The sequence below is a fragment of the Ahaetulla prasina genome, chromosome 2, assembly GCF_028640845.1.
Source record: "Ahaetulla prasina isolate Xishuangbanna chromosome 2, ASM2864084v1, whole genome shotgun sequence".
NCBI classification, from domain to species: domain Eukaryota; kingdom Metazoa; phylum Chordata; class Lepidosauria; order Squamata; family Colubridae; genus Ahaetulla; species Ahaetulla prasina.
In genome coordinates, this window is record NC_080540.1 from 173,384,274 (window position 1) to 173,400,745 (window position 16,472).

Sequence of the window (16,472 nt, forward strand, 5' to 3'; positions counted from 1 at the left end):
CAATCTAATCATCAAATTAATCAATTATCAATTGCAGGTAAAACTATAATGAGCATATTTCCGTCACCGAGCTCTGTTTTTAATGTTTCCGCATATGGTGGAATTTTAGATAAATGTTTTTAAAAATTTATGATGGTGCTAGAGATATTAAAAGGCATTAATTAAGCAATTAATGATATTGTATCTATGCAAAATGTATTCTGTGTCTTTCCACGGCTTATTTTTAAAATATATTTTGAACCATGGTGAATATTTAAAATTCATTCTGAATCAATGATTTTCATTGAAACCAGAGCACAGAATTGAGGAAAAGGCAGGTGTCCTTATCAATATTAAATCTGAGACATCTGCCATCCACTTTCTTCCATACGAATGGAACAATGTACAGATACAACCATAATTTTAGCAACAATGGAAATAAAATCATTACCTTTCAATCCATCATTACCACTCCTTGAGGAACACCATTGGTAACTTTGGCCATGGTTGGATGACTGAATTTATTAGGGGGAGCAGAGTACATGAGAGGTGAGATTAAGTATTGAAATATTATATTAAATATTATATCCAAAATACAGTCCTCTAGGCGCAAACACTTTTTGCATTCAAAAACTAGACTGAATAAAATTTCTGATCAGCAACAATGAATATATAATATTCTGCTATTTGAACTCAGTGATATTAAACCCAGCCTTCTATATGCTTAAACATCGAAGGCAGAAGTCTATGTAGATTGCATCAATTGTTTTACCTTGGTCGAGTTGTATAGTTCATATGGTTTTGCAGTGTAGGAGTTGCAGATTACAGGACAATTTTTTTCTGAAACCAAACTACTTGTTAGAGAGTAGGTTGTTTGTCTCTAAGTAAAGGGTAATATTAATAAAGAATAATAAATATTAATAAAGAATTATATTCTGAATCAAAAAGAAAGCCAAATCCTGATTGTATCTAGTATTGTATCTAAAGAGTCCTGCTTTTCTGTAGATGAAAAATGAATATGTTGAGGGAGGGTACATGTACATACAAAAATGGTGTCAAAACATATGCACTTCAAGCTAAAGATTAATCTTTATTTTTTTTTAAATGGAAATACAGAAACAGTACCGAGTAAACCGTATGTGAATACAAATAGTGGGACAGAAGTCAGAATCAAATGTTTGTCTCTTCTATAACCATGTCTGAAGGCAAAATACTCTTCTATTTTTTGATCTTCTCAGTCATCAAAGAGAAAATGATTGTACGCTGTTTCTTGAATTTATTGAGGATGTTCCAAAGAAGTGATATAACAAGATAGGCTGAAGATAATAGCTACTTAAAACAGTGTGCGGAAGGTTTCTTATATTAAGAAAAGCATCTAATCAAAGACCTACGTACAGCCTTATCCAGAATCATAGAAATCAAATTTGCAGTCCGAAGTCCACCTTGAGATATTTTTCCCTTTGCAGTTTACTTGCCAATCTTCCCTAAAAGCAAAAATAAGAATATTACATATCTTAGAATACTGGACATGCTTAGCAATAATATTGAGTGATATAGGATCACATTAATAAGAGATGTGGACTCACCAGGCATTCATCTTTTGCCTATCCAACACAATTTTCTTAGCGCATGCAATATCATCTCCAAGATCGTCATCTATGAAAGCTAGGGAAAAATAATCAATAATGAAGGGTTTTTAAAACGGGCTCTTTTAAAATCAAGACTATCTGTGAGATATTTCTTAGGATTTCTTAGAAAAACGCCCACACAGCATGAATAAATGAGGTGATACCTCCCACCTACCAGCCATTTGGAAACCCGCCCTTATCAACAAACGAGTCCCTAACATGAAGAATGATGCAAGACCCACACTCACGAGTGCCACACAGCATGTCACCACCACACATCCACGCGGAAAGCAGACTCAAACCCACACCAATGATGAAGCACGACAACGGACCAGAAGCCAGACCGCAGCTGCATCATTAGCCATTTCAAACCCCTCCAATCCATACATGCAGCAGCCTGACACCCACCATGAAAATGTAGCACGACCACAAACGTGAAGCCAAACAACAGCAATGCAGCTCACCAACTCAAATCCCCCTGCAACTCAGACTAACCTGAGCACAACCAAGCCCCCCCCACCCAAACAGAACACACCCCCAGCCACTCAGAGCACAACGAATCCCACCATCCAATCAGAGCACAGCCAAATCCCCAACCACAGAAGGGGGGGTACCCCTTACTGAGATGTGCCCACCAGGTTTCTGTGCATTCCATCAACCGAGGGCCCAGGGTAGGGGTAGGGGGTAGCGGTTGAGGGTCTAGAACCGAGGGAGGTCACTGTCCCGCAGATAGCCGGTTATGAAGCCCTCCTTGTGAAGTGGGGCCATGGGGTGCAGGTGGGCGTGCTAGTTACGTACCTGGCTCCTTGCTACGTGGCAGCAGCCCTGCCCGAGCTGTTGGAGATGATAGCCGGGATGGCGGTTGAGACCCCCAGACTTATGGTTATGGGGGATTTCAATCTGCCGTCGGTGGGCGGATCATCGACGACAGCTCGGGAGTTCATGGCTTCCATGGCGGCCTTGGACCTGACCCAGGTAGTTAATGGTCCCACCCACACTGGGGGTAACACTCTGGACCTGATTTTTGTCTCGGGACAGTGGCTTAATGATCTGGAGTTAGGGGAGTTAATTTTTAAACCCCTGTCATGGTCAGATCATTTACTCCTTCAGCTAGACTTTCGAACCGCTGCACCACACCGCAGGGAGACGGAGCCGATTCAATGGTTCCGTCCCAGGCACCTGATGGACCCAGAGAGGTTTCTGATGGAGCTTGGGCTGTTTCCTGGGGAACTAGCCCACGGCTCGACCGAAGAACTGGTGGCCACCTGGGAGGAGGCGGCGGCCGGGGCTTTGGACCGCGTCGTGCCTTTGCGGCCTCTGGCCCGGTGCCGAACTCGACCAGCTCCTTGGTATAACGAGGAGCTGAGAGAAATGAAGTGCCGGAAAAGACGCCTAGAGAGTGTTGGAGGTCCAGCCACACCGAATCTGACCGAACACTAGTGACTAGACCTACCTAGTGGCGATAAGAACGGCGAAACATAACTATTTCTCCACTCTTATCGCATCGGCAGATAATCACCCAGCCACCCTGTTTAGGGTGACCCGCTCCCTGCTTATGCAGGAGGCTCGGGAGGACCCCTTGCAGGGGCGTGCTGAGGATTTTGTACAGTATCTGTCCGATAAAATCACTCAGATCTGGGACAGACTGGACGCTGCTTGGATAGATTCAGGCGGGATGGCGGGGACGGGTCTTGTGGATATTACCTGGGCTGAGTTTGATCCTGTGACTCCCGATGACATGGACAGGCTGTTGGGTAGGCTGAATCCCATCACATGTTTATTGGACCCGTGTCCCTCCTGGTTGGTACTGGCCACACGGGAGATTACACGAGGCTGGCTCCTGGGAGTTACCAATGCTTCCTTGTTGGAGGGCACCTTCCCCACCACCTTGAAAGAGACAGTGGTGCAGCCCCTCCTCAAGAAGCCTTCCCTGGACCCAGCTGTATTGGCGAACTATCGTCCAGTCTCCAACCTTCGCTTTTTGGCGAAGGTTGTTGAGAGTGTGGTGGCATATCAGCTTCCCCAATACCTGGAGGAAACTGTCTATCTAGACCCGTTCCAGTCCGGCTTCAGACCTGGATACAGCACTGAGATGGCTTTGGTCGCTTTGGTGGATGACCTCTGGAGGGCTCAGGACAGGGGATGTTCCTCTGTCCTGATCCTTTTAGATCTCTCGGCGGCTTTTGATACCATCGACCATGGTATCCTGCTGCGGCGGTTGGAGGGATTGGGGGTGGGGGGCACCGTTTATCGGTGGTTCTCCTCCTATCTCTCTGACTGTTCGCAGACAGTGTTGGCAGGGGGGCAGAGATCCACCTCAAGGTGCCTCACTTGTGGGGTGCCACAGGGGTCGGTTCTCTCGCCTCTCCTGTTCAACATCTACATGAAGCCGCTGGGTGAGGTTATCCGTAGTTTCGGGGTGGAATACCATCTGTACGCTGATGATACTCAGTTGTACATTTTCACCCCGAACCACCCCAATGAAGCTGTCGAAGTGATGGCCCGGTGTCTTGAAGCCGTGCAGGTCTGGATGGGGAGGAACAGGCTCCAGCTCAACCCCTCCAAGACAGAGTGGCTGTGGGTTCCGGCGTCCCGGTACAATCAGCTTACGCCTTTGCTGACTGTTGGGGGTGAAGTATTGGCCCCCAGGGGGAGGGTGCGCAACTTGGGCATTTTCCTGGACGATCGGCTGTCCCTAGAAGAACATTTGACAGCCGTCGCCAGGGGAGCATTTTATCAGGTTCGCCTGATTTGCCAGTTGCGCTTCTTCCTTGACCGGGACTCCTTATGCACGGTCACTCACACCCTCGTTACCTCCCGCCTGGACTATTGCAATGCTCTCTACATGGGGCTCCCCTTGAAGAGCACCAGGAGGCTCCAGCTAGTCCAGAATGCGGCTGCGCGGGTGATAGAGGGAGCACTGCGTTGCTCCCATATAACATCTATCCTGCATGACCTGCACTGGCTGCCGGTAGCCTTCCGGGTGCAATTCAAGGTGTTAGTGACCACCTTTAAAGCGCTCTATGGCTTAGACCAGGCTATCTACGAGACTGCCTTCTGCCACCGATAGCCTCCCAACGACCTGTGCGCTCCCTGTGGGGCCGTCGACCAAACAATGTCGGTTGGCGGCCCCCAGGGGGAGAGCCTTCTCTGTGGCAGCACCCGCCCTTTGGAATGAGTTGGCTCCGGGGTTACGCCAACTCCCCGACCTCCGGACCTTCAAACGTGAACTGAAGACTTTATTATTTCATCGTGCGGGACTAGCCTAGGTGTATTTTAATTGTAATTTTAAAGGGGTTTTATGTCGGTCTATGACCGTTTTAGTTAATTTGGCCTACTAAATATTTGTTTTTAATTCCTTTTTAAATTTGCTATTTATATTCTGTGTTTTAATTATGGCTGTAAACCGCCCTGAGTCCTTCGGGAGAAGGGCGGTATAGAAATTAAATTATAAACAAATAAATAAATAAAAAAACAATCAGAACACACCTTCACCTAATCAGAACATGGCCAAGCTCCCACCAATCAGTTCAACCCCCCACTAGCAGTTAAAAGGAAGAAACAGCTGCAATCACACATTGCTCCTAGAAGCATGAAGCTGTAAACACCAGCCTGAAGATGACGAATGAGACTTCTTCGAAACGTCACCAAGACACATCCAATTTTACGCAGGAGAATACTCGAATAACCAAAGACCCATTAATATATACTGTATGTGTGTGTGTGTGTGTGTGTGTGTGTGTGTGTGTGTGTGTGTGTTTTCGTAGATTTTCATGAGTATCGGTATATACGTCTTGGCATATTCGGGTCTTTTCCCGTATAAGGTTGAGAGTATCTTGGCGACGTTTCGACGAGGTCTCACTCGTCATCTTCAGGCTGGTGCTTTCGGCTTTGTGCTTACAGAAGCATGAAGTATATATATATATGTATAGGCTTTGTGCTTACAGAAGCATGAAGTATATATATATATGTATAGGCTTTGTGCTTACAGAAGCATGAAGTATATATATATATATATATATATATATATGTATATGTATATGTATATTGTATTCATTTCCCTAATTTGGGTTTTGTTTTAGAAAGCAGGCTTCAACTCATTGGCAATTTAGTGAAGGCTGAGGAAAAATCAATGAATAATGACGGATTTCTTAAAAGGGGATCTTTTATAATCAGAACTGTCCGCAAGATATTTCTCAGGATTGGATATATATATATTTAAATTAATTTTATTTTAGAAAGCAGGCTTCAGCCCAATGGAAATTTTGTGAGGAGGTCATCACTAAATTGAATATTCCTTGTTTAAAGGGTGCACCCTTTTGGAACACCTGGATAACAATCTGAAAAATCTTTCCTTCCTATTTGCATTCTGCCAGAACTATTAGAAGCTTTGTAGTGCACTGGCAGCTGTTTCTTGCAGAGTTCAGAGATTGTACACCCACAGTTTTGCCTCCCAGATAGAAAGCCTTCATTCGGGCCTGGATCAGGGACAAGGAGCAGAAAGCAGTGGATGAGGCCTGCCTAATGCAGGCACTGGAAGAGATGTGCTGAGATTCTCTCTCCCTAGCCAAATACAGGTAGTCCTTGACTTACGACCACAGCTAAGCTCAAAATTTCTGCTGCTAAGTGAGACATTTGTTTTACGATCATTCTTGCCACATTGGCTATGTCAGGGGTCTGCAAACTTGGCTCTTTTAAGACTTGTGGACTTCAACTCCCAGAGTTCCTCAGCCAGCAAAGCTCTAGAACTCTAGGAATTGAAGTCCACAAGTCTTAAAAGAGCCAAGTTTGCAGACCCCTGGGCTATGTGAATCACTGAAGTTGTTAATTTGGTTAACATGGTTGTTCGGCGAATCTGGCTTCCCCCTTCACTTTGCTTGTCAGAAGGGTGCAAAAGGTGATTGTGTGACCCTGGGATACGGCAACTGTCGTAAGTTTGAGTCAGTTGTCATGCATCCAAATTTTGTTCACCTGACCATAGGGATACCACAATGGTTGTAAGTGTAAAAAATGGTCACAAGTCACTTTTTTTCAGTGCTGTTGTAACTTTGAAAGGTCGCTAAATGAACTTGTTGTAAGTCAAGGATGATTACCTGTACCTAAGATGGCGCCGACGAAGGCTGCCTCGGTGAAATGCTCTCTAATTGTTTCTTTATTTCTAATTGTTCTCTGTGACTCACTACGGATTTCCTACTCACGAGACCATCTGCTAAAAATTAAGGAACATTTCTTTAAGGAGCAGCTTTCTTTAATCTCACCCCCGCCTGTCTTTACAAACACGGAGGAGATTCTAACACAGGAGGAGGCAATTCCCACGGAGCCATGGATTACTAAAAAAACCAAACGACGGAAACGAAGGAAACGAGGTAAACGATCTGGGATCTTAATCAAGCTAAGAACTCGCACTAAAACTCCTCTGCCTTCAATTTTCCTAACAAATATACGCTCACTTGCAAATAAGATGGATGAAATACTCCTCTTAAACAAATACTATTCTGATTTTCGCAATTCAGCAGTCCTATGCTTCTCTGAAACCTGGTTAAATGAATCAATTGAAAATAGCAGCCTGAACATTCCAGGATTTCAAATTGAACGATCAGACAGGATTCCAGAAACATCTGGTAAAAGAAAGGAGGAGGCTTATGCCTATATATTAATTCAACCTGGTGTCAAGATTTTAACATAATTTACAAATTCTGTGACAACAATTTAGAGACTCTAATTATCAACTGCAAACCTTACTATTCGCCTCGTGAATTTTCCTCATTTCTTCTAATTGCTGTTTATGTCCCACCACAAGCCTGTGTAAATGAGGCATTACGAACTCTAGCTGACCAAATCATGGAGGCTGAAGCCAAACACCCTGATTCACTGGCCATTGTTTTGGGAGATCTAAACAAGGCAAACTTAAGGAAAGAACTACCAAAATACTTTCAGCATGTCAATTGTCCCACCAGAGGCAAGAATACTCTAGACCACTGCTACACAACACTAAAAGATGCCTATCGGTCTTTACCACGTGCAGCTGTAGGACACTCTGATCATTGCATGATTCACCTTGTACCTGCTTACAGGCAAAGACTTAAAGCCATAAAACCAATAATTAAATCAGTGAAAACCTGGACGGAGGAATCAGAATTAAAGCTACAGGCATGTTTTGACTGCACTGATTGGAATATTTTAAAGATACCTCTGCAGACCTGGATGAACTCACAGATACTGTAACATCATATGTCAGCTTCTGTGAAGACCTATGTGTACCTACAAGGAACTTGCGAATACACAGTAATAACAAACCTTGGTTTACACCTAAACTTAAGCAGCTACGACATTCCAAAGAGGAAGCCTACAGAAAAGGTGATAAAATGCTGTACAATCAGACCAGAAATGCACTAACAAGGAGATAAGAGCAGCAAAAGAAGCTACTCTGAAAAGCTAAAGAATCAATTTTCAGCAAATGAACCAGCAAACATGTGGAAAACTCTTAAAATATCACCGGCTATGGCAAACCTCCTTCCCAGGCTGAAGGTAATCAACAACTGGCAGATGACCTGAATGAGTTTTACTGCAGGTTTGAAAGGAAACTACAGCCACCTATCTCCACAACCCCCATCTCAGACACACCAACAACAGCCAAGCCTCCTACAACTGACCCCATTTCATTGGGTTCACAACCCCTAGTGATCACAGAAAAGGAAGTGCAGGACCTATTTCACAGACAAAAGCCAGGAAAAGCTCCAGGCCCAGACAAGATAACTCCTTCTTGCTTAAAAGTCTGTGCTGACCAATTGGCCCGCATCTTCACCCATATTTTCAATAAATCACTAGAGATGTGCTATGTTCCTTCTTGCTTCAAACGCTCTACCATCATCCCAGTGCCGAAGAAGCCCACCATCAAGGAACTGAATGACTACAGACCAGTTGCTCTAACATCTGTAGTCATGAAAACCTTTGAAAGGCTAGTGCTTTCCTACCTGAAATCCATCACGGATCCACTGTTAGACCCCTTGCAATTTGCATACCGAGCAAATAGATCAACAGATGATGCTGTTAATATGGCTCTGCACTACATCCTACAACATCTTGAGTCTCCAAAGACCTATGCAAGGGTCCTTTTTGTAGACTTTAGTTCAGCATTCAATACCATCATTCCAGACATTCTTCTAACTAAGCTAAACCAGCTACAGGTACCGGAACAGACTTGTAAGTGGATCACAAGCTTCCTAACAAACAGGAAGCAGCAGGTGAAGCTAAGCAAGATCACATCAAATACCTGTACAATTAGCACAGGGGCCCCCCAAGGCTGTGTGCTCTCCCCACTTCTCTTCTCTCTGTATACCAATGACTGCATCTCCAATGATCCATTTGTTAAGCTACTGAAGTTCGCAGATGACACAACAGTGATTGGTCTCATTCGAGACAATGACGAATCCGCATATAGACGAGAGGTCGAACGACTAGCCTTGTGGTGCAACCAAAACAATCTGGAACTGAACACACTCAAAACCGTAGAAATGGTGGTAGACTTTAGGAAAACCCTTCCATACTTCCACCTCTCACAATACTTGACAACACAGTATCAACAGTAGAAACCTTCAAATTTCTGGGTTCTATCATATCGCAAGATCTCAAATGGACAGCTAACATCAAAACATCATTAAAAAGGACAACAAAGAATGTTCTTTCTGCGCCAACTCAGTAAGCTCAAACTGCCCAAGGAGCTGCTGATCCAATTCTACAGAGGAATTATTGAGTCTGTCATTTGCACCTCTATAACTGTCTGGTTCGGTTCTGCAACCCAACAAGAAAACACAGACTTCAGAGGATAATTAGAACTGCAGAAAAAATAATTGCTACCAACTTGCCTTCCATTGAGGACCTGTATACTGCACGAATCAAGAAGAGGGCCGTGAAAATATTTGCAGATCCCTCGCATCCTGGACATAAACTGTTTCAACTCCTACCCTCAAAACGACGCTATAGAGCACTGCACACCAGAACAACTAGACACAAGAACAGTTTTTTCCCGAAGGCCATCACTCTGCTAAACAAATAATTCCCTCAACACTGTCAGACTATTTACTGAATCTGCACTACTATTAATCGTTTCATAGTTCCCATCACCAATCTCTTTCCACTTATGACTGTATGACTATAACTTGTTGCTGGCAATCCTTATGATTTATATTGATATATTGACCATCAATTGTGTTGTAAATGTTGTACCTTGATGAAGGTATCTTTTCTTTTATGTACACTGAGAGCATATGCACCAAGACAAATTCCTTGTGTGTCCAATCACACTTGGCCAATAAAATTCTATTCTTTTCTATTCTATTCTATTCTATTCTATTCTATTCTGTACTGAAGACTGCATGGGCATCAACGAATTTGACAAATCTCACTCTGCCAAAGGGCTTAACCTTGTTCTACCAATAATGAGGCCTTCTAGAGAGATGGGGAGTTAGGTAATGGAGAGTCTTGATGTACAAAGCTGTCCTGAACTGGCCTTGCCTTACTCAGGATTTACTACTATTTGTGTTTACTATTCAGTCAGAGTAAAAGTAAAAGCCGGAATGCATTAGATGATTCTTTACTAATTTGTTTGGTTTCCCCCATTTGTTAGACTCATATCCTGCCTTTCATTTCTCAGTACAATCTGTATGTGTGTTCAGAGGGCAGGGATGTGCCTAGAAATTTTGGAAGCAGGAGGTGCTCAGTCAGGGAATAGCTAGACTGATGTGTTATGTACCATATAAGGAGTGAGCTATAGGCTTCACTCAGGTCCTCCAAAAAGGCGGGAAAATACTTAAAGCTCATTGGTTAAGGCGTCTGGCAGCCCTCTATAAAAGAGGACGCTGCCAGACAAGCAGGTTGTTGGGTTGTACTGGTCTACTAATAAAGAGCTGTTGTTACTGAAAGAGCTGTGCCCTTCTCTTCCATCGTCTCATCTAAAAGATGAAAGAGAAGAGGAATACAGGGAGGAAAAGAACCAGAACTTCCCTGTAAATATAAGGTGATCCATCTTCTTTAGGACATTTTGTAAGTGTTTCCCCCGCTTAGCCTCATGTTAAGTGGTTACTTACCACTGCAGGGCATTTTGCAGCGATTAGCTGAATATCCCTGATTCCTTTTACACCACCATTGGCTGCTTATCTGGAAAATCCCAAAGAATTTAATCTTTCCGTTCTTTCGCGAGGTTACCGATTTGCTGTCAAATCCGCTCCCATGATGAACCAGACAAATCCCTAGATTAAACCAGACAGATCCTTAGATTAAAAAAAGAGAGCGACTCCAGTAGCAGTTGGCAGGATGCTAATGAGGACAATTTTTTTACCCTTCGTTTCTTTTGTTCATTGAATATTTTGAAGGATAATGGTTTATCCTTCACAATTTTTCATGGATCTCATGGAGTAGGAAGGAAAAGAAAAGAGTCCCTGTGGATTTTACTCCGCTGGTCATAATTGGCTATATGAGGCAGTGCTCATCTCCATTTCAAGGGCCCCTGAGCCAGCTCTGCCTGAAAACATTTCTGCAGTCATGTGACCAGCATGATGTCATGGAGCAGTGGTATCTATTCATCTACTCACATTTGCCTGCTAGGTTGGCAGGAGCTAGAAGCTTACCCTGTCACGCTATGCTTGAGGCTCAAACCTGGGTTGTTGGCAGGGGTGGGCTGTTGGGGGTTTGCAGGGGTTCGGGAGAACCTCTAGCTAAGATTCTGTGCAGTTTGGAGAACTCCCTCGCCATGGTGCAGAAGGCCGACTAGGCCATGCCCACCATGCCCACGCCCACCCAGCAACCAGGCAGAGAACCCCTTGCTAAATTTTTTGAAGCCAATCCCTGGTTGTTGGCTTTCCAGCCGACAAGCTCAACATCTTAACCATTGAACCATCGCCTAGCCTCATTGAGTAGGCAGTTGTATTATTTATTGCTATCATACACACTTTGGAAAGCAACTTCCTTCTTAGAAAGAATTTGAAATATTGTTATCTCAAAGGCATTCTTCAAGTTTTTGTGGTTGCTTGCAATACATTCCTTCTGAGGCTCTCAGCTTGTACACAGTTTTTAAGTGTATCTTAACGCAGAACATTGTGCATGGACAGAGTCCATAAGCACATGGAAAAAGCAACATTGTAGCAGCGGAAGCAGGCAGAGATAAGGCCACATCAGAAAAAGGGACTGTAAGGCTTGGAACTTAGATCTTGGATGATCCAGCAGAGGCAGCCAGGCTTGTGATGGTATAGCAGGGAAGGCCAGAATTGGACTACCAGGACCCCTGGGAAGAAGTCTGGTGGTGCTAAGCGATCCAACACTTGAGGAGTCCAGAGAAGGCTCAGCAGCAGATGCAGGGAGAGCATGAGGCCAGAGAGGCTAAGGCAGCAAGGACCAAAAAAGACCCTACAGCAAAGAAGACCTGCAAGCTGCTAGGCTGTCTCATGCTGTTTGTATTCTTTTCCAGGAAGAGCAGGCAGTGAACCAGACTTGAGGGCTTTTTTGGAGAGATTGTTGTTGAGCTAGTAGCAGCAGTAGCTTCCTTTCTTTAAATGTGACAAATTAAAAAAAACAAACCAAACTCTTGGCAAGAGCACTGGTGCACATTGGTGTCTTGAGATGTAGAGAGGAATTGTCCCCCTCCTTCTCTACTTCACTGGATGAAATTTCTGTTTCTTGAAAAGCAGAACACCCACCACCACCAGTATCAGTCCCCTAAACAAAATGTATCAGGAAAGGGCATCAGGAGAGGAAGAAGAAAAGTAAACTCACAGTCGTCCAAGTGGATGCCATAGTATCTATCCATTCCATTCGATTTCAGAGCAGAAGCAAGTTGGCATCTGTCAAATATTTTGGCTTCCCTTCCAGCAGGGAGGAAAATCAGGAGGATGAGGGTCAAAGCCTTCATTGCTGCAGCTTTCCTAAAGATCAGGCTTCCCTGAAGTAACCCAGAATTATTATTATTGTTGTTGTTGTTGTTGTTTATTTATTTTATTTATTTTATTTTGTCACAACAATATATGTAGGTATCATACAAAAGATTATATAGTATATAAACACATATATGAGTAAATATAAGGAGGTATAAGTATATAGGAAGAAGAAAAGAAGAAGAAAAAACAATAGGACAGGAACGGTAGGCACGTTTGTGCGCTTATGCACGCCCCTTATGGTCCTCTTAGGAATGGGGTGAGGTCAATAGTAGAAAGTTTTTGGATAAAACTTTTAGGATTATGGGAAGAGACCACAGAGTCAGGTAAAGTATTCCAAGCACTGATGATTCTGTTACAGAAGTCATATTTTCTGCAATCTAGATTAAAGCGGTTGACATTAAGTTTAAATCTATTAGTTGCTCTAGTATTATTGCAATTAAAGCTGAAGTAGTCTTTAACAGGAAGGACATTACAATAGATGATTCTGTGAGTTAAGCTTAGGTCATGTCGAAGGCGACGGAGTTCCAAGTTTTCTAAGCCTAGGATTTCAAGTCTGGTGGGATAGGGTATTTTATTGTTTTCAGAGGAATGGAGAACTCTTCTTGTAAAATATTTCTGGACACGTTCAATTGTATTGATGTCAGAGATGTGGTGAGGGTTCCAAACAGGCGAGCTGTATTCTAGAATTGGTCTAGCAAATGTTTTATATGCTCTGGTTAGTAGTGTATTGTTTTTAGAAAAGAAGCTACGCAAAATTAGGTTTACAACTCTTAGAGCTTTTTTTGCTATGTAGTTGCAGTGGGCTTTGGCACTTAGATCATTTGACATGAAAACTCCAAGGTCTTTAACGGGATGGGGGTCGTCTGTAAGGTAATGTCCATCTAGTATGTATTTAGTTTTTGGGTTCTTTTTTCCTATATGTAAGACTGAGCATTTGCTGGTTGAAATTTGGAGCTGCCAATTTTTAAACCAAGCGGATAGATGATCAAGGTCGTTTTGAATGACAGAAGTATTGTCTGTGGTGTTAAATAGTTTGACATCATCAGCAAAGAGTTGTAGTGAGAGATCTGGCAGCTTATCCCAAATGATTAAAAGGAAATGGGCGCTATTAAAGAAATTGCCCACAAAGCTTGTTACTTCATAGAGCATCACAACTTAACAATTTCTTATCATTTTTAATATCCTTTAAACCACTGAGAGCCTCGGGAGCTTAACCTCCCTTTCAGTCTTTCCCTCTTGTTTCCCCTCCTCTTTTTTATGTGTTCATGGAACACTGTTTGCCACTGGTTTTCTTCTTTAAAGCCTGGGGCTATGTGAAGATAATTTCCCAGTTCTTAGATTAAATATAAACCATTTAAGTGAAATTGGCTTGGACAAGGAGAACAAGTTATTCATTGTGTCACTCAGAAAGAGAATCTCAAGGAGAACAGGCTGTTCTCCCTGCAGCAACTCATTATTTACTGAAGGAGTTCCTACATCAACACCTGTGATTTTGTTTCCTCCTCAATCTGGTTTTATATCTCATGTCTTTTAGAAGATTGGGGAGGGTTTTTTTTTTTTTGACCAGAATGTTCTTCTCTATTATCACTATGTACAATGCTTTCAAATAGTTAGGTCCTTCAACATTGTTGATGCACATTAATACGCAAAAAGTGTTCTTCTTTGTGCTAATACAATGCAGCTTGGTCTTTCTCAGCTGAGCAAGCCTCATAATTGTTCCCTGACTTCCCATTGTAGAAAGTTAGCACCCATCCCTCCAAGAAGAATGAAACGTTTTAGGAAATATTAAAAAGGCAGAATATTATATTTCCCTGGATGAGAAATTGAGAAACATGCTCTTGGAGACAGAAACTCAGCTCCCTGGCACACACACCTCCAGTAGATACTGAGCTGGGGCAGCTTTAGAAATGCAGATTTGGTAATCCCGTTACTGCCTGCAGCAAGGTCTGGCTCTGAACAAAGGCAGGGCAAAGCCATTCAGCCACAATAGGAATTTCCCTTCATTGCGTCACCCAGCAAGCTTCAATCAAGCCTGGGACTCAGAGAGCCTACAAAGTTAGCTGTGACCCAGGGGTGAAATGCTCCCGGATCGGATGGCATCGCGCGATCCGGTAGCGATGGCAGCTGCTGGTTCGGAGGACCGGTAGCAAAAATCCCTGGCCCCGCCCCCCTGCCTCTGCTGAGCCGCACCATCAGCAGAGGTTTTTTTTTTTTACTTTTAAAAGCTGGTTTTGCTTCAGCCGAAACCTGCCTTTAAAAGTAAAAAAAAGCCTTTGAGGATCCTGCCCCTCAGCTGAGATCGGCAGCCTTTAAACTTAAAAATTAAAATTAAAGGCTACTCTGGGGATCTCACCTGAGTTCCTCATCGGCAGAACCTTAAAAAACATGTTTTCTGTAGAAAACATGTAGAAAAACTCCTTTTAAAAGAGTCTAAGCCACTTACCTGATTACTGATCAACCTCATCGCTTTTCTCACAGCCAGAAAGCCCCAGCTTTGCTTTTAGCACTAGACTGAACTAATCTAAACTTAGCTAATCTATTTCACCACTGAGTGATTAATGCTGTCTGGCTGAGGAACTCTGGGAATTGAAGTCCACAATAAAATAAAATAAAAGACAATAATAAAATAAAATATTTGTGCACCTTTCTGAGATTTGGTGTGTTTCTGTAGTGTTTCACTCTACAAAACTACACAAACATATAAAATCTCAGAAAGCTGTATGTGGTATTTTGTGTGTGTGTGTGTGTGTGTGTGAGTTGTGTGCGTGTAAAGTGTGAAAGTTGGTTTTTGAGCTTTTTGTGGCTGTGTGAAGTGTGAAGTGCAGCTGCTTTTACATTGTGTGTGAGTCAGTTGTGTTGTGTTGTGTTGTGTTGTGTGTGTGTAAAGTGTGAAAGTTGGTTTTTGAGCTTTTTGTGGCTGTGTGAAGTGCAGCTGCTTTTACATTGTGTGTGTGTCAGTTGTGTTGTGTTGTGTTGTGTGTGTGTAAAGTGCGAAAGTTGGTTTTTGGTACCTCTTATTGTTTTATTATACTTTGTTTATTATTTTTATTATTTATTGTTATTGGCCACGCCAACCCAGTCATCTGACCACCAAGCCACGCCCACCAACTAAGCCACGCCCACAGAACCGGTAGGGAAAATTTTTCGATTTCACCCCTGCTGTGACCCCTACTGCAACCAATAGAATACATGCCCTTGCCACAGGAACAGGAAGCTCAAGGGTAAGGCCCAAGAGAGGGTATAAATAACCCTCACGCTCCACTCCATGTTTTCAGCTACACCAGGACTTACTTCAAACCCTTGTGGTCCTGTTCATCTATAAACCATCTTTGCAGTCAGCCTCCATGTTTCCAGTGTCTTTCTCCCCACTTGGAACTGAACCAGATGGCTATTTCTTCCAACACCATATTGTGCTGGCTCATGGTTTATTTCAACTATGTGCGATTGACTAAGCATCAGTTGGCTAGACGGTGTGGCTTTCTAACCTGCCTTTTGTAAATCTTACTCCCTAGTCATGTATAAAAATCAGCAAATCTATACATTTATATCAAAGTATAATTCTTCAGCAATTATTCCCTCTGACCTAGCCAAGATAAAAAAGGGAGAGCATAAATGAGGGGAAATAGGCTGCACCACCTTATCAATATGTCTTTAGAAATAGGATCATTGGGACTGGCATAGCAATGCATCTTCCTTTTTCTTTTAATTGATACAGAACCGTAGCTTTCCAAAACTCTAATGCACAACCCTGATAACAAAAACTCCAGCTGGTTAAGAGTTCAGATATTATGAGAAGAATTCAGTTCCATATGATATGATTGCCATAATTCTTTCCTGCAATTCTTTCTAAAAGGTAGGATTGAGTGGTATGCAAACACTGCAAAACTATAAATGGACAGAGATCATCATTTAGAACTACACCACCTTCGACATCACC

General features: G+C 43.0%; 1 protein-coding gene across 1 annotated transcript; it reads right to left on the reverse strand.

The window, feature by feature from the left end:
* Positions 1–1,049: 1,049 nt before the first annotated feature.
* Positions 1,050–15,031, reverse strand: LOC131191594 (lysozyme C, milk isozyme-like). The gene is made up of 5 exons (XM_058169886.1): positions 14,979–15,031; positions 12,375–12,540; positions 10,694–10,855; positions 1,566–1,644; positions 1,050–1,463 (listed from the first exon to the last, which is right to left on the reverse strand). Exons 1-5 carry the CDS (start codon positions 14,997–14,999, stop codon positions 1,379–1,381), a joined length of 513 nt encoding a protein of 170 aa, XP_058025869.1. The 5' UTR covers positions 15,000–15,031; the 3' UTR covers positions 1,050–1,378.
* Between the last annotated feature and the right edge of the window lie 1,441 nt (positions 15,032–16,472).

Excerpts from the sequence above, each read along its gene's own strand:
- LOC131191594 (XM_058169886.1), bottom strand. The coding sequence starts at position 14,999 with ATGAGGTTGATCAGTAATCAG. Across the intron at positions 12,541-14,978 it reads TGAGGTTGATCAGTAATCAG|GGAAGCCTGATCTTTAGGAA; the intron begins GTAAGTGGCTTA and ends GGGTTACTTCAG. Across the intron at positions 1,464-1,565 it reads AGGCAAAAGATGAATGCCTG|GGAAGATTGGCAAGTAAACT; the intron begins GTGAGTCCACAT and ends TTTTGCTTTTAG.